The sequence below is a fragment of the Cebus imitator genome, unplaced genomic scaffold (genome assembly GCF_001604975.1).
Source record: "Cebus imitator isolate Cc_AM_T3 unplaced genomic scaffold, Cebus_imitator-1.0 Scaffold347, whole genome shotgun sequence".
NCBI classification, from domain to species: Eukaryota; Metazoa; Chordata; class Mammalia; order Primates; family Cebidae; genus Cebus; species Cebus imitator.
Genome location: NW_016107662.1, coordinates 2,243,013 through 2,265,391, shown reverse-complemented (window position 1 = coordinate 2,265,391; position 22,379 = coordinate 2,243,013). Strand labels below are relative to the sequence as shown.

General features: G+C 35.0%; 1 protein-coding gene across 7 annotated transcripts in view; it reads right to left on the bottom strand.

The window, feature by feature from the left end:
* Nucleotides 1-508: 508 nt before the first annotated feature.
* Nucleotides 509-22,379, bottom strand: part of PTPRC (protein tyrosine phosphatase receptor type C) — a 119,693-nt gene continuing 97,822 nt past the window's right edge. For all 7 annotated transcript variants that reach the window (XM_017506075.2, XM_017506076.2, XM_037730479.1 and 4 more), the window contains 10 exons: nucleotides 18,049-18,206; nucleotides 17,691-17,826; nucleotides 15,261-15,410; nucleotides 10,961-11,051; nucleotides 9,617-9,750; nucleotides 8,230-8,364; nucleotides 6,486-6,608; nucleotides 6,087-6,265; nucleotides 4,330-4,465; nucleotides 509-2,631 (listed from right to left, as the gene is read on the bottom strand). In XM_017506075.2, the coding sequence (XP_017361564.1) occupies nucleotides 2,356-2,631; nucleotides 4,330-4,465; nucleotides 6,087-6,265; nucleotides 6,486-6,608; nucleotides 8,230-8,364; nucleotides 9,617-9,750; nucleotides 10,961-11,051; nucleotides 15,261-15,410; nucleotides 17,691-17,826; nucleotides 18,049-18,206 (1,518 nt within the window). In that variant the 3' untranslated portion in view covers nucleotides 509-2,355. The remainder of the gene's footprint in view (nucleotides 2,632-4,329; nucleotides 4,466-6,086; nucleotides 6,266-6,485; nucleotides 6,609-8,229; nucleotides 8,365-9,616; nucleotides 9,751-10,960; nucleotides 11,052-15,260; nucleotides 15,411-17,690; nucleotides 17,827-18,048; nucleotides 18,207-22,379) is intronic.

The window sequence follows — 22,379 nt, the reverse complement described above, 5'->3', positions numbered from 1 at the left end:
TGGTAGTGCCAAACTTTAGCAAAGAAATCTTTTATATCTTGTAACAGATCCCCATGAATGCAACCCATAGCCATAGACATGGTCCTATAATTCACGTATTATTTCTAAAGGCAAAATTCATAGACAATAATATAAAAATAATATAAATATTATTGTGTATTATATATTATTTTTCTATTATTTTGTATTTTTATATATAAATCATAGGTCATAATATAAAAATACTATTAAAATCATATAATTCCACATTCTAGTGCAATGGGTATCACCTTCTGGTTGATATATGTTCTCACAAAGTAATGGGATTTCTGAATCATTATTTTATCTCTTTCTTTACTACAAATTCCCATATGTAGAGAAAAAAATGCTTCAAGCTTGATTCTTAAACTAATAGAAATTATTATTGTTCTATTTTCTAAGTATAATTTATCTTTGAAAAGATAGTGTTGGGTGGAAAACACATTTAAAACATACAACCACCACATTTGGAAGATGTTACAATGGAAACTTCTGAAGAGAAACTTTATTTGTAGATTTAGAGTTTCTGCTATTTGTATTTTGAAGCAATTCACAGATAAAACAGACACATATCGTAATGTTATATTGAACATGAGAACTGCAAATTTTAACTACATTATCTAGAAAATGGCAACTGATCAATATAAGAAATGAGGGCATAATAGAGTGATTGAAGAGATAAGTGAAAGCAAACTTTATTTTTTGTGCCTACAATTGGTGATTCTAATCCCCCTTTCTCATTAATAAGTAAAGATGTAGTAAGTAACCTTAACATAAATTAGAAAATTGTTGCTTCATTGTGAAATTTACTTCTTTTCATCTGTTAAATAAGTGCAAGGAACTTATATAATAAGTGTTAATTGTTAATTTTATGTTATAACAATAAAATAATTAGAAGTAGGGACACAGAATAAATGTGAGTTGAATGGACAGCAATTGATGCCATATAGTTAACACATATAAGATCAGACAAAAGTGTAAATATATAGAAAATCAACCTAAATGTTGTATTTGACCATGGTAATAAGCTATTACAGAATTCACCAAAATGAGTTGTTTTTATTACTTCATGAAAACTACCACTATTCTTCAATTTTTTCTAGATCTTAAACAATTATTAGACTATTGGATAATTGGAACCTGCAAAAGTGCCCTGCAAATGTTAATAACTGCATTAAACATATTTCAATAGGTGTAAACACATTTCATATATGAACTTATAACCCAATATATTATAAACAAGAAAAAACTCATGATTGAATTTTATTATGATTATTGACATCCAGTCCTAGTAAAAGCAGTCTAAGCACTGAAGAAATTCAAAGTAAATGCTTTAATGAAAATCACGAATGGGATTTAACATGGGAACTATGAATATGCAATATTATATTTTTCATATCAATGTAAAATTCCATTAAAATAGCTATATTGAATTTCATATGTAAATATTTAACAAATATAATTCTATGCTTCTATTTTTATACAGCGAATATTAGTACATGTTACATTTGTTTATTTTAATGATATTTAAGTTCAATTTTACAAAATATAATTTGTGGTCAAAAGTATCAAGCAATAAATTTTAAATATTGTACGGGGAATAATCCATGTTGAAAAACTGTAAACCCCATGTGAAGGCAGCAAGATAGGCTCACTGGAAATTTTTTAATTAAATAAGCTTAAAAAGATATTGGACTAAATGCTAATATATGAAATACAAGATTTCCAAATGTTAATTTAGTTAACTCTTTCGTAGTAGCTATACACACACATATCATTTTTTTTTTTTTTTTTTTTTTTTTTCTAGAAGTAAAATAGTAAACTATGTAAGACATATATAAGTAGAACAAGGAGGACATCTTGAGGTCATTTTAGAAATGAACATGTTTTTATTGAGTCTGCACACAGTTTATGATTTTAAAAACAGATCCTTCAAGCTAAGTTAACACTTCTAACATAAAATGTATTTTTTCTTCATGAAAACAAAAAGGCAAAGCAAGAGCTTTTAGATTCACTTGAAAGCATTCTCTATCTCTCTCTTTTTCTCTCTTTGTCTCTCACTCACACACACACATACACATACACACGTAAAGACTACAAAGGAGTTGTTTTTTACTGAATAAGAGATAAAATTTTAAAATAAGCATGTGTCTGTACAAACTGTTCTGGCAAAACTATCTTAAATATTTTTCCATAGTAGTAAAATAGAATCCTTCCACAAACATTGCTTCAATGCATTTCATTAATCCTCTGTATACCTATTTTCACTTCCTACTTCTAGAAAAATAGAAATAACAGCTAACATGAGGTTTGGAGTGTCCCCATTTGTGTCTTTTTCTAGGAACCTTGATTTAAAGCTGGATTTGCAGGACCATTGACACAATGTTCTGCCCCCTCAGTGCCACTTGTGGGTTCAGAACCTGTAGCCTGTTCATTTGCTTCAGGGAGCTTTTCTGGGGCACCAAGTGGGTTAACACAATTAGCATCCTGCTTTACTTTGTCCACTTCATTATCAAATTCAATTTTATCTTCTTGATGGTTGTTTTTCTTTACTTGTCCATTCTGGGCAGGGTAGGTGCTGGCAATGGTGTCATACAAGAATTGGTATTGCTCCTAGTAAAGGAATTAAGTGGGAAATTACATGAAGAAAGTTGACGTGATTTTTTTATGCCAGATAAAGATTTGCAAGGACTAATCATTTATTTATGGAAGTATTGGATGACAGAAAAGTACTTTGATATGTTCTCATTTTAAAAATCTAAATAATTTAGTTACTTTATGGTCCTAAAGCCTTTTCTGTCTAATGCCTACATATTATTTAAGAATCAGAGGAGGAATCACCTGCTTGAAGAAGCACTGCTTGATTCCTAAAGATTGAATTAAATGCTCTCATTCACCTTCTTCTTATAATTTCTTGATCACTTTACTTACTACATTGATTAGTAAATACCTGGCTTTCCCTCATACTCACCAATTAGTCTCTTAATGGCAAGAACATATAGGAAACATTTGATACATTTAAAAAAATCAAGATAGGAAATCTCAATATCATATGTGATTAAAAGCTTTATATTTCAGTGAGTAATTAAGTTTACATTGTGAAGAATGATTAATTCCCAGATGACCATCTACAGTTACTACCACATAGAGGCTATATACAATAGATCAATTACAAGAATATAACACATTTTCCTTCCTGTAACCACATTTGCAATGTGAATTTGCAGACCCTCTCTTTTTTTTTTTTTTTGAGACAGAGTTTCCCTCTTGTTACCCAGGCTGGAGGGCAATGGCGTGATCTCAGTTCACCGCAACCTCCACCTCCTGGGTTCAGGCAATTCTCCTGCCTCAGCCTCCCGAGTAGCTGGGATTACAGGCACGTGCCACCATGCCCAGCTAATTTTTTGTATTTTTAGTAGAGACGGGGTTTCACCGTGTTGACCAGGATGGTCTGGATCTCTTGACCTCCTGATCCACCCGCATCGGCCTCCCAAAGTGCTGGGATTACAGGCTTGAGCCACCGCGCCTGGCTCTTGCAGACCCTCTCAAGGAGTGGAGTCTTTTTCCCTATCCCTGGACTGGCTTTATGATTTATTTAGCTAATAATATAGAGAAGAAGATATCTTTGTCACTTTCAAGCCTGGGCCTCAAGTGGTCTCACAAAAACCTTTTTTCCCTTGTGGAACTTGCTGTTTTAATGTGAATAAGTCTGAGCCAGTCTTCCGGAAGAGTAGGGACATGCGGCCTGCTCACTGTTGTCACCACAGCTAAATGGCAGCCAGGTGCCAGCCTACTGGCAGTGTAGGTCATACTAGACCAGCCAAACCACAGGACACACATCAGCTGAAGGCAGACATGTGAGTCAGCCTGGTCTCTATTGGCTAAGCCTGAGGGCATCAGCAGAACATTCCAGCAGACCATTAGACTACTGAATAATAATAAATGTTATTTGTTTAGACCCCTAAATTTGGGGGTGATTTGTTACACAGCACAAATAGATACAGGATGGAAGGAAAGAAAATTAAGAAATTCATGAGCATTTAAGGAAAGACTCTTCATGAACTGTCACAACGAAGTGTAAGCAAACTTTAATTAAGGCTCTTATTTAGACTGATGATAATTCAATATGAATTATTATGCAAAAGTAGGAAAGAGAAAAAATAGGAAAAGAAAATAGAGGAGATGAGAGAAAAGGCAAGGGGAAAAAAGGACAAAAGAGAGGAAAGAAGAGGAGAAAAAAAATGGAAACCATCAAAAAGAAAAAAAAAAAAAATCCAAGACATGTTAAAAGCAATGGTGGAGTATACTTACGAATGTGGAAATCATGCCTGGCCTAGCTTTGCGTAGAGCTTTTACCACTTGAAATACATCCACTACCTCTTCTGTTTCCGCACTTTCTAAGAGATTTAACAAAGCACAAAATATTCCCGTTTGCTGAGATCCATCCCTATAAAAGAAAGAAAAGATGGAAAATAACCTTACTTGTTACAAAAAAAAGGTGACTCTAGAATTAAAAATAGGAATAGAGAGAATATATTTTTTACTTCATGTTTATCATAATTATTTTATTCCCACCTCTTTCACGAGCCCAATTATTTATGCTAAATGCATTTTTAGATAAACTTTTTCAATTTAGGGGTATGATAATCTTGTAATTGAAAGCATATTTGTCTCAGGGTTTAAAAATATATTTTCTCTTATTGAGTATTTTATGGATTTTAGTGCATTTTTATTTACATCTGAAGTTGTTGAAAACCAATATCAGAATGCCGATTTGACAGATAAGGAAACCAAGATTTGGGAAAGAGAAAGTTATAGCTTGAAGCTGATGTAACAGGAAATATTAGAGCTTAGATTGTGTAAATTACTAGAACACTTGCTGCTGCTTCTCTCTTCCGCCTCTCTACCATGTTTTACGAATGTTTCTACTTCCGGGTCAGTAGAAAATGATACCTTGTAGAACTATTCATTAAAAAAAAGGGCAAACAAGTGGTTTACCAAACAATGAGAAGCATAAAACATTATCATAAAGAGTCAACTAAAACAATATGTTATCAGCAGGGCACTTCAGTTATTGACCATAAATTTAAAAAAACATGTAGTGGGTATTCAGTCATATTCTAAGAAACATATATAGTTTTGTGTGTGGGAAATATATATATATATATATATATATATATATATATATATAGTTTTACAGTGTAAACTTCCCTTCCTCAACTTTCTTTTCACATAAATTTCGCCTTCAAAAATTCAAGGAAATGCTGAAAATGTGTATATTTCTAAAGGCTTGATTCTAGTACATACAATTCCAATAATAACAATTAGGCTTTTTCAAAAATTCTAAAAGGTATTTCACTAGAATAACATTTCTCATTTTACTTTACTCGTTTTCATTTCTCATTTACTTTGATGTTCTTTTTCATGTAAATTTTTATATTATAAATTTTTCCTTCAATTATATCGCTTATTTAAGATGGATATTTAAGGATCTATCACAGATGAAGGAACTAATAAAATCTAGTAGTATTATTGATATTATGGCAATCCTTGCCCTTTGGTTCAATTTAAAAAAATTAAATCATGAGTTTCAAATCAAAACTGCTAAGCTTTGTGATTAGAGTTAATATTTAAGTTAAATTATGTTTAATGGCCTTTGTGTTCATGAAACATATTAGGTGTCTTTGTGACACTTAATAGGGTAGATCAATGTATATGAGTATATGTCTAATGTGATATCCAACTACCTATCTGTTCACACACCCTTCCATTCGTTAGTTCATTCACACAAATAACATTCCCGGTTCAATGCTAGGTATGAAGGAGTCAAAGATGACATGACACCAAGTATTTAAAAACACAACTTAAAAATATTGCATAATAGAATCACTTCTTTTATATTTTTCTATTCTATTTTATGACAGCTGTGCTGTGGAAACATAAGCGAGATAAGAAGTTTTTACTGTGACTATGTGTTTTATATATAAGGATAAACAGATAAGAGAACATATGAACCAAGGAGTCAAGCGTTATGATTTTTAGAGTACATTCTACCAAATGCCACCCACCTGCAGTGAATGAGGAGAGATGCACTCTTGTGATACTTATTCCCTTCAGAGGAATTCTTCTGAGGAAGTTTTTGTTTGAGGACCTGAATCATAGAGATCAGCCCCTTGGGTTCTGCAGGAAGTTGTTCAGCACTCCAGTTAGGATATTGGTACTGGTACACAGTTCGAGGGTCTTTCCTCTAAAATCAGAATTGAGGAGAGCATTACCTGTAGTGAAGATCTGCTTATTTTATAACTTGATAGCCATATTTTCTTCACAGTTACTTTTACTTAAATAATATAAAAATCTTATTCTGAAATTAGGTATAGGACGGCCTCGCTTGGATAGAGTAATTTATATTCGTCTTGCTGCTGGATCCATTATATGAAAGAAACATACTCCTGAAATTGTTTTCATACCTTGGAATGTCTCAGTTCAAAGACACGAAGGGTATAAGTTGAAGATTTGTTTGTGTCTTTCAGGTCAACTTCGATATCTCCATATGTTTGCTTTCCTTCTCCCCAGTACTGAGCACAGAGCTCCTAGAAAAAAGAAGATGATTCAACAACGTCTGTTTGCTATTTAAGGTACGCAAAGGATCAGTCTCCCTCTTTCTCCCTTTCTTTCTCTCTCTTTCTCCGTCTGTGCCTCTTTTCTATTAAATGAAAACTTTTGTGTTCTAAGATTGCAACCTGCTTATAAAAATCCAGAATCTAGTTTAAGTGTTGGAGATTCATTTAATGAATATGTGGTATTTCCTTGTGTAAGAAAAAGGAAGCTGAGCACCATCGAGGTGGCTGGCACACCCCCGGAACAGCCGTCTTCCTTAGGGTAAGTCTTTGGGGTTTGCTCCCACTTTCCGCATGCTTATCATCACGTCTTCAGTATTTATGGCTGGCATGAGTCAATGTTATTCATGACCCTTTCAGTAACTCAGGTCCCACTGTCCCTTCAGTGGTTCTTGAGGAAGAAGGCTGAATCTTTCGGAGCTTTGTCTCTGTCATCTTGTTGACCAACACCATGAGCAGCTTTAAATATTTTTTCTGCATATCTAAGCAAAGGGCCAGACTGAAGAGCAGGTGAATCACAAAAGCATTTCTTCTCTCAACAAATTGTTGTTCACCAACTACAACCCCACAATTGCTGACAAAGATAGGCATTTCTGCCTACACTCCCATCCTGTTTCCCAGCTTCCACAATTCGAATGAAGAAAAAGACTGGGAATTCTATGCTAGAAATCTGGATGTATATTCCTTTAAAAAAAAAACATTAAAAGCAACTTTCTATGTACAGGGGAAGGGGACCAGGTGAGGGTGAGAGAGAATGCGTTTGGGGGGGAGAGAGAGCGATGTAACAAATCATAATTTTTTGCATACTTAGGAGGTTATTTATTGAATAAGCTTGAACATATGTCAGATAATGTGGTCAGTGCTAAAGCAGAGTGAGACCTACCAGAAGGGAAAAGTTAACTATAACTGAAGACAGTAAGAAAAGGATAAAATATCTATCACAAGCATTAAGTAAAAAATCAAAGTATATTTTAGATTCACCTTCAACTATAGAATTTTATGGCAATAATTTTTATGGGAATAAAGAAGGGAGGACATAGATACATTTTTCAGGATTGTCTTATTAAAAGAATAGGGCTAAAATTGGAAGAGAGCACGCATTTAGTTACATGGAATATCAATAAGTTTAGATTCAGTGATAACAATGAAAATTGTGTGTTCAGACGTGGACACTAAAACTGCTTGTCCAGAGTGGAGAGGATGGAAAACATAAAAATGAGAGTAAGATGAAACACACATGAGCGGTTGATCGTTGAGGGCGTTAGACATCACAGAAAAAGCTTGTTTTTTTATCTTGAGAAAATGGGGAGAACAGAGTGAAAACGTAGCAGTTATGCACTGTGGCACTGGCGTTGCTGCATCCTGGCTAATCCGTGAGTGGCATGCAAGGCTGGAGGCGGCGGCAGCAAGACAGTCAGAATCCAGACACAGCTGGTGGAGGCCAGCACCAGGGAACGGGGTGAGACTGAGCAGACAGAACTGTGTGACAGAGGGATCAAAAAGGCATAGGCATGGCGATCCAGCAAGCAATCCAAGACTGGAGAATGAAGTTTTATGACAGAGAGACTCAAAACAAATCCTCAAAAGTACAAACCTGGTCTCCATGTTTCAGTTCTGTCAGCATCACTATAGCTTTGACCTTTCTTTGGAAGATCATCTGCCAAAAGTCACCAATGGTCTCCTTCAGCGGTCCCTGGGCAGCAATCATCACTTCAGGTTTCCAGTAACTCTTTTTAAACAGAAAAGTGTGAGGCTTTGTTACTACTGAAGAGAACTCAGTAGATTCTTAAAATAACCATTTGGAAATGTAGTCACTTAGTTTGATATCAGTGCTATTACATACAAATAGTAAGAGTCTTCTGTCTAAGAAACAATGTAATGGCTATCTGTAAAATAATTATACAGATAATAATAATTCTTAGCTAATAATGTGAAATCAAGATTACAATATTTCTTGTGAAACAAACAAATTTTCCTCTCCACAAAAGAGAAACACTTTTTTCTTTTCTTTTCTTTTTTAATTTTTTTGGAGATGGAGTCTTACTCCGTTGCCCAGGCTGGAGTGCAGTAGCGCGATCTTGGCTCCCTGCAACCTGTACCTCCTGGGTTGGAGCAATTCTCTTGCCTCAGCCTCCCGAGTAGCTGGGGTTACAGGTGGGGACCACCATGCCTAATTTTTGTATTTTTAGTAGAGACAGGGTTTCGCCATGTTGGCCACTGGTCTTGAGCTCCTAATCTCAGATAATCCACCCACCTCACCTCCCAGAGTGCTGGGATTACAGACGTGAACCACCGCACCCAGTCATACCTTTTTGTTTCCCTGTAAAGGTTAGTGTGATTGTAAAAAGGAATTACTTAAGCATTTCAAATTACCTTTGTCATATCTTACTAATTTTAATTAGTGTCTTTACATTCTTATATCTCTTAATTGAACTAATATTTCATGAATGTGTGCTTTAGGAAATTTTGGAAAATAAGTAAATCCAACTTAGTGTATAAACAGTAAGCATTTAATAAACGGCTAAAGTTTATTGTTTGAATTCTCAGTTAATTTTTTAAAAAGACTTGACACAGACTCACCTAATAATTCAGTTAATCTGAATGAAAAGTTTTTAACCATACAAATATACAAATTGGGCTTTGTCTATAATTTGGGTATCTGAGTAGGTATAAATATTTTCAAATACTTGTATTTGCTCAAATTTTACTATATTTAAAATTGATGTGATCATAGCTTTATTTGTCATAAAATATAACCAATAACATTGCCTTATTTTATATCAGGTTATTAGGTTTTAGTATTTTTTAAATCTTTCAGTAAGTTACAATGTAGCATTAAAATTGAAACTCTCATGTCAATCTGTATGTAGTTATGACTAAGCTCATCACTGTTTTATAAAATCACTTAATGAATGGCCCTAATAACATAGATGGGATTTTTAAATGATTGGATCTTGGATTTTGGCAGTTTAAGTACCTACCATTATAAAAGATGCATTGATGTATTTGCTTGCTTCCTCTGAGTCACTGTCATCATCAGAGGATTCATCTGAATCATGCTCACTCTCTTTACTCATTTCCAGCTCATGTTTAATTGGCACTCTGTTGAAGTCATCTATATAAAATAAGATGTCAGTAGTAAGCCTCCTTTTTAAAAAATCAGATTTCTTCTTCGTTGTCATGTGGACATTTAAAAGTATTTCAAAAGAGATGGATTGCATTATGGAAATTTCTTGATCTACATTAAATAAGATTCTATGTAAAACTTAGTACTCATTGATAAACAGATCATACAACAAAAGTCTAAGAGAAAGGATTTTAGGAAAAAACGCGAACATAATTCCATGTCAAACCACAGATAGCGTAACATTACATATGATTATTTAATCTTTGATACATATATTTTAATTTCCCATGGACTATTATAATTCTGCTTGATATGTTTACAAAATACATAGCTTAGAATTTTTTCTTTCAATTATACTCCATTAACATTAAATTAACAATCTTATGTAGATATCTTAGGTAATTATTATTTAGTCCAAAAAATGTATTTGGTCCATAATTTCTCACTATTTCTCAATTTATTTAATCTATAATAACTTGATCAAATGATGTGATTAACCATATCACTATCAATTCCATATTTTAAACTACATTCATACAGACTTCTGTGAAAATTAAGTAGGTCAACCATGCACTGATCTGATTTATTTAGTCGTCTAGTTTATCAGTTTGGGTTATATTTTATCCATCCGAATTTTAGTGTATGCAGCTGAATAAAGTTACCATATATGATCATTTTAATATGCTTAAATAGTAGAATTCAAGTCTTAAAAACTGTGCAGATTTTGATCTGTTAAATTTGATGATGTACAGTTTATAGAGTATTTTCCCCCTACTTTCAACCACCTAGGTACAAGGAATAAAAAGTAAACATAAAGAGAACAAATGGACGTAATTTTTACTATTTGTCAATTACCCTGGAGTAAATAACTGAAATAAACTAAAAATGAAAGAGAACTGATAAAAGGGACTTGGTCGTTATTCTCCTAGCTTTAAATATATCACTTTTATGACAACACATTTTTGAAATAATTGGTAAAAATAAAATGCTGAATACAGTCTACTCTCCAAAGCCTATTGTAAATGGGATTGTTAAGTCCTTGCAATAACTAATATTTCAATACCTATTAACTTCTTCCCTATTAACAACCAGGTGTTGAAAACTTGCTTCAAGATCATTTATATGTGTGTGTCCCACATTAAACAAATCCAAAACAGCTTAATGTTATCTGATACAAAAAATAAAATAAGCTACATACATGGAATGACATTAGAATTCCTGTTTTTACTTTTATTTTCTTCTTGATTTCCAATGTGCTGTGTCCTCCAGCTCCTATATGAAGGAAGTCTCTGAAAAAAATAAAAGAATAAAAAATTCCTTTATAATGTCAATATTGGCTTAGTTTATTATTGTGTCATAAGATGCTCCCTAAGGAAAAGCATTTTATTAATTTTTGTGAAATTTGTAAAAGCTCCCTAGAGCTTATAATTTTTCAGTTTGTCTCTGATTTTTTTCTTGTAATTACGGTATTTAGTTCTTTTGACAGGGTGAGTGTGATCAAGTGATATACATATGTAAGAGATTGTGTCTCCTTAAGAGCTGCTTGATAGAAAAATAATATTATTTCTTCTTATTTCTTCTTATATAAGTCGAAAGCACTAGACTGATGCTGATCCATATTGCAAAAGCCATGGTAAGTTAAGTTATCAGAAATAAATTCTGCAGATGTCACATTCATAGGAGACTTGGCACATGTTTTGAAAGTTGATTCTTAATTTCTTTACACCTTCCAGATTGCTTTTCCTGTCACCCAGTTACTAATCAGTTAGAAAAGATCTATCATACAGATGAGGCTCACAAACCCTTTTAGTTTTCTTTCCTCCTATTTAATTTCTCACTTGTAAAATGTCAACAATTTCTTAAATGGGCCCTTTGCTTTCAATCTCGCTTGCTCTAATCCTTCTAAAACATAACACAAAACAGAAAATGCTCTTCCGAAGATCAACAGCATTCCATCACTATAGGAAAACAACGCAGTGGCTCATGCCTGTAATCCCAGCACTTTGAGAGGCGGAGGCAGGCAGATCACGAGGTCAGGAGATCAAGACCATCCTGGCCAACATGGTGCAAACCCATCTCTACTAAAAATACAAAAAAAAGTTAGCTGGGCACAGTAGAACATGCCTGTACTCCCAGCTACTTGGGAGGCTGAGGCAGGAGGATCGTTTGATCCCAGGAGGCAGAGATTGCAGTGAGACAGGATTGTGCCACTGCACTACAGCCTGGGTGACAATGCGAGACCCCATTTCAAAAAAGAAAGAAAGAAAAGAAAACAACAACTCTCCTCAAAATAGAATAAAAAGTCTTCAGTGATATGCCCCTATGTCTGCAGCCTTACCCCAACCAGGTCCCTCCATAATTCTGCCAAACAAGCTTCCTCAATTCTTGGAAGGGCCAAGCTGTTCCTCCACTCTTGGCAGATAAACATGTTTTTTCTTTTTCTTTTTCTTTTTCTTTCTTTCTTTCTTTCTTTCTTGCTTGCTTGCTTGCTTGCTTAAACTACCCCTTCCCCTTTGGTTGCTCTGATAGCTTTTCTTACGCTATAGGTATCAGTTTAAATGTCAATTTCTTCTGGAAGACCTCTCTTCCTACATTCTTTTCTCTCCACTAATCCTTAAATATTTGTCAAATGAATAATATTTAATGTTAAAAATAACTGAAACTGAGAAAGCTCCTCATGTATAATTCAGTAAGATTCTATATACACACACATGCATGTATATATGTGTGTGTGTGTATAGATATATATTTTTTCAGTATGGTACCCTCATTCAAACTAAATACACCACTCTGTTTCAAACCCCGTTTATAGCTACATAACTGAATGAAAGAAAATATCACCGTTGAATTCCAGACCCCTTGAACCCCACCATGGACTGCATGAAAGACCAGATGTTTTGGAAAGCATCACCACACTTTGTGCTATTGTGAGTCTAGTGACCCAGGCAGCCTCTGCCCTGTAGCAATACTCAGAAGTATAGGTGGAACTAATGGCTCATCTTCATCTAAGACGCAAAGGATCTGTCACTCTTAAATCTCTGCCTGATTCAGTTGCCATTACAAGTCTAAGCTTCCCAGTGCATCTAGATTCCCCAGATTTTTATCCCTGAATGATTATTTGTATCCTCAGATACAACCCAGCCTCTTACATCTTACCAATCAATGTCTTACTCCCTGTCCTCCAACGCCCGTAGTCTGTCATCTGTGAACTCCCATTTATCCTAATCATCTTCTCCCAAGAGTCACTTCACCTTTTTTTTCCACCAGTTGAAACCTGGATGTCAGCTGAGGATGCCACAAAGAGCTCTTTTAAGAAAAAGTTGACCTTCCCCCTCACATTCCATTTACCTCACAGCCTTAACAAAAGATGTGTGTTTTCCCTGCTCCCTGATTCTACTTGCAAACCATTTCTACTCATTCTCTTTCAAATAAACCAACCACTTTGATTTTCCTGCCATCATACTATACTACCTTCTATCCAGGGCCCTTCACTTGGGAGTGTCAGGTATTGATTCCTGAAACACTCCATCACATTTAGTTTTAGACTTGGCTAAGTATGTGCTCTTCTTTCTGAGGTCTGTCATCATTTTTCGTTAATTCAACATTGAGAAGAATGATCTATCCAACACTCGAGTCTCATTTCTTAGCTCCTTCACCTGCATGACTTTTCCTCCACTTCCCAGTCATCCACTTTCATCATTCGACCTTTGTAGGCTTCATCCCAAATATTGCATCACCTCTAAAATCAGAACTTCAGCTATCTCTGTTATTGAAAATTATCCCTATTATTCCTAGTCATTTATTCTGGTATGTCAACCCAGCAATCTGTAATTCTAACAAAATCTCCAACTTATCCTTTCCACTTTCTCTCACCTCTTTCATGTGGCCAATTTGCTTTTTATTTTCCACCGCAGTCATCATTCATTTGTAAACACCCTCAATGGCCTTTGCATCACTACTTTCAAAGAGTCACTTCAAAATCTAGATAGGTTTAACTCAACTATTTGCATAAACAGCTCCTACCCCCAAAGAGCTCAATGATGCTATAGAAAACAATCCAACCAACTGACTAACTCCTCTTTAAACTCACGACCATAAATTTTAGGTGATCAAACAATAATTTCTGGCAATTTTACTGCCTCTGCTTTTCTACTTTGAGATAACTAGTTTGTGTCCTTTCCCCTTCCTCAAGCATTGAGCTCTTTTATGCCCTACTCGCTCCTCTGTCTCTCAACTCTAAATTGATGATCTAGCCTTGTGGTTTTTTTTTTTTAAATGAAAGATTGTCAGGCAGGAGTTGCCTCAACTTCCCAACACCAAATTTACCAACCAACTTCCATCTCTGCCCTCATCTTCTGTCTTCCTGTCTGCTTAAATGGAATAATTTCACTGCTTTCATCTGTGATCTGGATCACATCCTCTCATCCTTCTGCCCATGTCCACTTGCAGATCATTTTGACTGTTGTGCCTATAATTCTGTACTTGGCACAGAGCAGAAACTCAAGCATATTTGTTTAGTGAAAAAAATAATGTTGGTCTTTCTTATAGTAAATAAACATTTATAAGAATGTTTAACTTAAATGTATAACTGTCTCCAAATAGCATATATGTTTATGTGGATTAGTAGGGCAGGTATATTGAATATGGTTAATTTAGGAGCTAGAAAAGCAAGAAAACCACAATAAAACACTACTCTCTTTGAGACTACCCTGTGCCTGCTAGTTCTTCCACTATAAGTACAGGTCTTCTGGGGGATTGAGTCACTTGGGGATTGTTGCATGTTCCACCTCTACCCCCACCTTAACCCCTTTGATCCTAAACATTAAATCGTTCTGCATCTGATTAAAAGCACACTCCTGGTCTTTAGAAACTCTGAATTTACCAGTTTGGTACATCACAGAAAGTCTCAGTAAACTGGAAATCATAGATGGAACAAAAAGAATACAAAACATTTTTTTGACAACTGAGCTATTTGAGGACAGCTAGGCCAACTCTCTGAAATTACAGTGAACTCCACGCTAGGTTGGCTGTCAGAATAATTGCCTAATAAATAGGTTAGGACACAAGTACTTATCCTTTACTGTCCATCTACCAGCTCCAGCCAGTTCAACTTCCTGAGCAGTCATAAACTCCTCTAATGATTTCCTTTACAAACCAAAACCAGATACAATTGTTAAAGGTGATATACTACATTGCCTTTGGCAGACCAGTTTTGTGGCTATATATTATGATTTTGACACTTTATTTTATACCAGCTTAAGGAGGACTGGTTAAAAGGGTTAGCAGTAGAATCAGATTTCTGGGTTTAAAAAAATCTCCTATAGAATAGTTGTGTGGATTCAGGCATTCCTCTTAACTCTCTGTGTCCTAGTTTTCTCATTCTTGCTCCATTGGTTATGGTGAAGACCAAACACTAGCACTATGTCAGCTGCATAGCAAATACCCAGAAAGTAGATGACACTCAATAAAAGTTTATTATTATTGTTGTCACTCATTACCTGGAATTCAGCCTCTAGTGGAGATGGCTCACTGGGTGGATCTCTTTTCTTCATGTTATGTAGATAGGGATGTAATTCAGACAAATTCACTTCTGTTTCTCCAAACTGATTGTATTCTACCAAAGCCTGATGGATCAAGATATACTGGGCCTACCATTTTAAGAAAAAATACAGATAATTAACTCATAATCTAGAGCTCTACAAGTCATATTTAAATAAAATATACATTTCCCATTTTTCTCATATTGGGACAATTCATGGCAAAGTAAATTGATATCCATAATATTTAAATATTCTGGAAGTTCACTCTCAAAATATTCTGGAATATGAGCAAAATCTATTTCAGAATTTTTTTCAGAAAAAATTACTTTGTAAATAGATTATCCATGTACTCTATACTGCAACTTTTATTCCTAAAAGCTAAAGAACATTCTATGTTACTTCCTTTAGTGGTTATTATTAGGTCAGTAAGCCAAATGACAGATAGGTAAAACTATAATCAACTTCACAGTATATTCAGGAGGAAAAAAAGCAAGTTGTAATTTCATAGAAAACCTTTTTAAACAGTTACTAGAACTCTTAAAATAAAGAAAATTACTTTTTTTTAAGTCCACTATGCCAAACCCAGATGTAACAACTCTTAACTGTTTATTTTGTTTGAATCCAGTATTTTCAAGGAAAGGTATACTTTTGATAATCCTCTTAATTCACCATCTTTAGTTTCTTGAGTTTGGCTGTATCTTTCCACTGTATTTTCCACTGTAAATAATTTCTTTGGACCTGGTTAACAATTTGTTTTTATATTTCTACTCTAATATCTATGTATCTATAATCATGAGCATTGCATATTTTTGTGTTTTAAAAAAAATCACATAAATTGTATCTTGAATATTTCATGTGGCAACTTTACTCACTCATTGTTTTCATCTGAGCATCTCTCAAAATAGACCGACACAAACCTAGATGATTGCTTTCCACTACAACATAGCATTTATTGTACAGAGAGTTCACATGTCCACATTCTGTTTTCCTGTTCCCCTATTGATACATATTTATGGTGTTTCCATTCTCCCATTAATATATATTTCACTTTAGACAATGCAAAATGCAATGCACATGTTTGCAAGTGTTTCTAGTTGTATGCTTCTCTTGGGTATATGCATATATGTGATTTTACTGGGTCAGATACAGACATTTTCAGTAATAACCACCACTTACTATCACCAAAGGCATCGCATGTGCCAGGGACTTGCTTACGTGCTTTACTTGTATTGCTTTTGTGGTTATAAGTCCGTGAGGTAATACCATCCCATTGCCTCCATTTTACAGATGACTTAACTGAGGCACAGACAGACTAAAAATACTTAATAAATAATACCACTCACCCTTGTATTAATAATTAAAATCAGGATTTGAAACCCTAAAGTGTAGTTTCGAAACCCAGGCTGTTGACCACTATACTATTCTGTCTCTACATCTTAATTTTATGAGATTCTGCCAAATCTGTTTTCAGTTTTTTACTTTTTTTTTTTGCCAGTCTATGTGTTAATGGTAATTCATTGTTTTATTTATTTATTTGTTTATTTGTTTGTTTATTTTTGAGATGGAGTTTCGCTCTTGTTGACCAGGCTGGAGTGTAAGGGCGCAATCTCGCCCCACCTCAACCTCTGCCTCCCAGGATCAAACAATTCTCCTGTCCCAGCCTCCCAAGTAGCTGGGATTACAGGCATGTCCCATCGTGACCAGATAATTTTGTATTTTTAGTAGAGACAGAGTTTCTCCCTGTTGATCAGGCCAGTCTTGAACTCTTGACCTCAGGTGATCCACCTGTCCCCAACTTCCAAAGTGCTGGGATTAAAGGCATGAACCACCACACCCGGCCCATTATTTTAAAACATATATTTTTGTGGTCATCTTTCTTTTTTTTTTTTTTTTTCTCAGATGGAGTCTCACTCTGCTGCCCAGGCTGGAGTGCAGTGGCATGATCTCAGCTCATTGCAATCTCTGCCTCCTGGATCCAAGTGATTCTCCTGTCTCAGCCTCCCAAGTAGCTGGGACTACAGGCACCCACCACCATGCCTGGCTAATTTTCGTATATTTACTAGAGACAGGATTTCACCATGTTGGCAAAGCTGTTCTATCACTCCTGACCTCAGGTGATCTGCCCGCCTTGGCCTCCCAAAGTGCTGGGATTATAGGCGTGAGCCACGTCACCGGGCCAGTCATCTTTCTCCCACAGTACTTTTAGCCACTAATGAAAAGTGCTTCTAAGTGTTTCTGGTGATTACCACATGTTTCAGTGTTCAGGAAATCATCTACTGTTTGAAGCTGTGAAGAGTTTGGAGTTTTTTAAAGATCATTATTATCATTCAGGAAAGATTGAAGTCCAAAAAACAACAGTGAGAATAATCCCTAAAGGTTAGAACATACCTCTACTTGAACCATCAGGCACCTCTGTCGCCTTAGCTTGACAACATAACCATAAACATCCACTTTGTTCTCAGCTTCCAGGCCTTCTAGCATGGCATCAATTCCAATATAGGTGCCTGTGCGCCCAACACCAGCACTGGAGAACCAAGCAAAAAAAAGTGAAGGCATGATCACGACAGAGAAGCGAATGGAAAAGCTGTCAGGTGTGAAGCAGAGATAAGAATCTAAATTTCACACATAGGTTGTTTCCCAAAATAGCAATTGCCAAAGGGAGAGACGTCTCTAACAGTCCTAGGCAGGTGGATTCTGTTGGAGTTTTCTGTTTGTTTGTTTGTTTGTTTGTTTGTTTTCCCCCTACCTGCAGTGCACCACAATGGGGCCACTGAAGAAATTGCTGAAGGCGTTCACTCTCCTTCTCAGTTTGAGGAGCAGGTGAGGATCCTCAGGCACCCCGTGGTCTGGCCAGCTGGTAAACTGAATGTGAGTCACCTCTCTTCCAGCTGTTTTTTCCTTTTTCTAGTCAAGAGATAATATTTTCCTTGAGATGATTTTTAAAGCAAACTATGAACATAAATAAGTGGAAGGGCGTACCCGTACAAAGTCTCCTCGTGCAAACTGCTCAAAAGAGTTCATAATTTCCTAAGGTGTCCTATACATTTTCTCTGCCATGATTGCGTTTTCCTTTTTAATCAAATAACTAGTAGTTAAGATATTGTACAGGACTTGCATGTACTACCCAGTAAGCAATAACTTACTAAGTTATTGTAAGTTAAGTAAGGTAAAGAAAGTATAACCAAAATTTCTAGGAACTTGGTATGCTGTCAAGCCAAAAAAAAAAAAAAAAAAAACCCAAATAAACATACACCATAAAAGGGAGGTGGGGAGGTGGAAGCTTTTTGAATGTGTGTTTAAAATGATATGAAATAAAGTTCATTTTCACAGCTATTTAAAATACTTCTGCTTGGTAGGCCAGCAAACAGGACTAATTCTTATGTGAGCAAAGTCTGATTAATTATTTGATTAACATTGTACTCCTTAGGCCCTCACATGGTAGAATCATCAACTCAAAATGTAGAGAGAGGACTGAGGAAAGTCAGCCCCAGGTTACAGCTCACATTTGTTCTAATTTCTAGGTAACCACTATAAGATGCATAAGTCGTAATTCTCTGACCAGGTATAAAGAATCATCTACATTTAGATAACGAAAGAAACATACAAACGGAGTTGATTAACACCAGTAAACCCAGACTACACAATGTAGCCAAATAGGCATCAGCCTAGAAATGTATCCTTACATCTATGGATCAGGTGCCTTTGTGGCTTAGTCAAACAAGTAGCCAGGAACCATTGGCAGGAGTATTTCACAGCATTCTATAGACATAACAATGAGTAATACCATGGAAACCTAAGAAGACCTTCAGAGATATATAAGTAAGTCTGTTTCTCCTGTAGGAAATATACCTCAACCATACAGAAATACAATTTGGATTACTAAAAGTCCTACAATAAATGAAATACAAAGAAAATTTTAACCCCTTATATAAAGACTTGCATTTTTTTAAACAGCTCTTTCAAGATACATTTTACAATCTTGACAGGTTGCATGTATCTAGGAATTTATCTATTTCTTCTAAGTTTTCCGATTTATTGGCATATACCTGCTCATAGTAGCATCTGATAATCTTTTAAATTTCTGTAGTATCACAGTGGCAATGTCTCCTTTCTCATCTCTGACGGTATTTACTTAGGTCTCCATTGTTTTTTTCCTTAGTGTGGCTAAAGGCTTGTCAATTTTATCTTTTTTTTTTTCCTTTTTTGAGACGGACTCTCACTGCAATACCCAGGCTAGAGTGTAATGACACAATATCAGCTCACTGCAACCTCTGCTTCCCAGGTTCAAGCCATTCTCCTGCCTCAGCCTCCCAAGTAGCTGGGATGACAGGTGTATGCCACCACGCCTGGCTATTTTTTTTTTTTTTTGAGTTTTTAGTAGAAATGCGGTTTCACCATATTGGCCAGGCTGGCCCTGAACTCCTGCCCTCCAGTAATCTGCCTGCCTCAGCCTCCCAAAGGACTCAGATTACAGGCATGAGCCACTGCACCCAGCCTGTCAATTTTATCTTTTTAAAAAAAAAAAATTATTTCGTTGAAGCTTTGTATTTTTTTTTATTTCAATTTCACATATTTTTACTTTGATCTTTATTATTTATTTTCTTCTACTAATTTACAGTTTGGTTTGCTTTTGCTTTTCTAGTTCTTTGAGATGTATCATTAGGTTGTTTATTTGAAACTTCTCTTTTTTAATGTAGGGGCTTACTGCTACAAACTTTTCTCTTAGTGCTGCTTTCACTGTATCACACAGGATTTGGTTTGTTGTGTTTCTATTTTCATTTGTTTTAAGAATTTCCCTAGTAATTTCCTCATTGAATCAGTGATCATTGAGTGATATTGCTTACTCTCCATGAGTTCATACAGTTTCCTCAATTATTCTTGTTACTGATATCTAGTTATACTGTGGTAAAAGAAAATAGTTGATAACATTTTTTTAATTTTCTAAGATTTGTTTTATAGCATAACATATGATATATCCTTGAGAATGATCCATGGGCTGAGGAGTAGAATGTATATTCTTTAGGCATTGGTTGAAGGGTTCTATAAATGTCTATTAGTTCCATTTGGTCTATAAGGCAAATTAAGACCAATGTTTCTTTGTTGATTTTCTTCCTGCATGATCTGCCTAACGCTGAAAGTAGGATGTTGAAGTCTCCAACTATTATTGTATTGAGTCTATCTCTCTTTTTAGCTCTAATAATATTTGCTTTATATATCTGGGTGCTCAAGTATTAGGTGCACATATATTTACAATTGTTATATCCTCTTGCTGAATTGACTCCTTTATCATTACATAGAGACCATCTGTGCCTCTTTTATTGGTTTTTGTGTTAAAATATACCTTGTGTGATATAAGTATAGTTACTACTGCTCTGTTTAGGTTTACATTTACATAGATTATAATTTTCCATCTCTTATTTTCAGTCTATTTGTGTCTTTACAAGTGAAGAAGTTTTCTCCTAAACAACAGAATGTTCAGTCTTGTTTTATTAATCTATTCAGCCATTCTATGTCTTTTGCTTAGAGAGTTTAGGCCACTGATATTCAATGTTACTAATGATAAATAAAAACTTATTCCTGCCATTTTGTTATTAGTTTTCTGATTGTTTTGTGGTCTCTTCTTCCTTCTTTCTTTTCTTTCTGTTTACCCTTAAGGTGATTTTCTCTGGTAGTCTGTTTTAATTTCTTACTTTTAATTTTTGTGTATCTGCAGTATGTTTTTTGATTTGGGGTTATCATGTGGTTTGCAAGTAGTATCTTGAAATGCATTATTTTACACTGATGACAACAGAGATTGTGTAAACAAACTAACAGGAAAAGTGTAATACAACAAAAAAATGCTACATTTTAACTTTAGTCCTCCACTTCTTATCATTTTCTTATTTCAATTCATATATTATTTTGCTGTCCATGACTTGAAAACTTGTTGTAGGCATTGTTTTTGGTACCCAAAACCTTAACAGACAAGTAATGAGATGGAGGTTGTAATGAAAAGTTTCCCAGCAAACAAAAGCCCATGAACTAATGGCTTTATTACTGTATTTTATCAAACATTTAAAGAAGAGCTAATGCCAGGTCTACTCAAACTATTCCAAAAAATGGAAGAGAAGGGAATTCTTCCAAACCATTCTATGAAGCCAGTATTACTGTGATACCAGAACCAGACAAAGACACATCAAATAAAGGAAACTACCGGTCAACATTCCTGGTGAATACTGATGCAAAACTCCTCAACAAAATACTAGCAAACTGAATTCAACAACACATTAAAAAGATCATTCATCCTGACCAAGTGGCATTTATCCAAGGGATGCAAGGATGGTTTGACATACACAGATCAATCATTGTGTTACATTATATCAACAGAATGACAAAGGGCTCAAGAATATTCACTGGGGAAAGGACAGCCTCCACAATAAACGGTGCTATGAAAATTGGATATTCGTATGGAGAAGAACGAAACTAAACCCCTTTCTCTTGCTGTATACAAACATTAAATAAAAATGGATTAAAAACTTAAATCTAAGACCTCAATCTATGAAACTACTAAAAGAAAATGTTGGGGAAACTCCAGGCCATTGGTTTGTGCAAAAATTTATCTAGTAGTACCCCAAAAGCACAGGGAACCAAACCAAAAATGAACAAGTAGAATCACATCAAGTTAAAAGCTTCTGCACAGCAAAGCAAACAATCAACAAAGTGAAGAGACAACCCACAGAATGAGAGAAAATATTTGCAAGGGATAAATCTGAAAAGAGATTAGTAACCAGAATACATAAAAAAACATAAAACTTAATAACAAAAAAAATCTAATAATCTGATTTTTAAATAGGCAAAATATCTGAATAGGCATTTATCAAAAGAATACGTATAAAGGGTAAACAGACATATAAAACGTGGTCAACATTATTTATTATCAGAGAAATGCAAATCAAAACTACATTCAGATATCTTGTTGCTCCAGTTAAAATGACTTACATATGAAAGACAGCCAAGAATGAATGCTTACATGAATGTGAAGGAAAGAAAACCCTCAACGTTGGCGAGAAAGTAAATTAGTACAACAACTATGTAGGA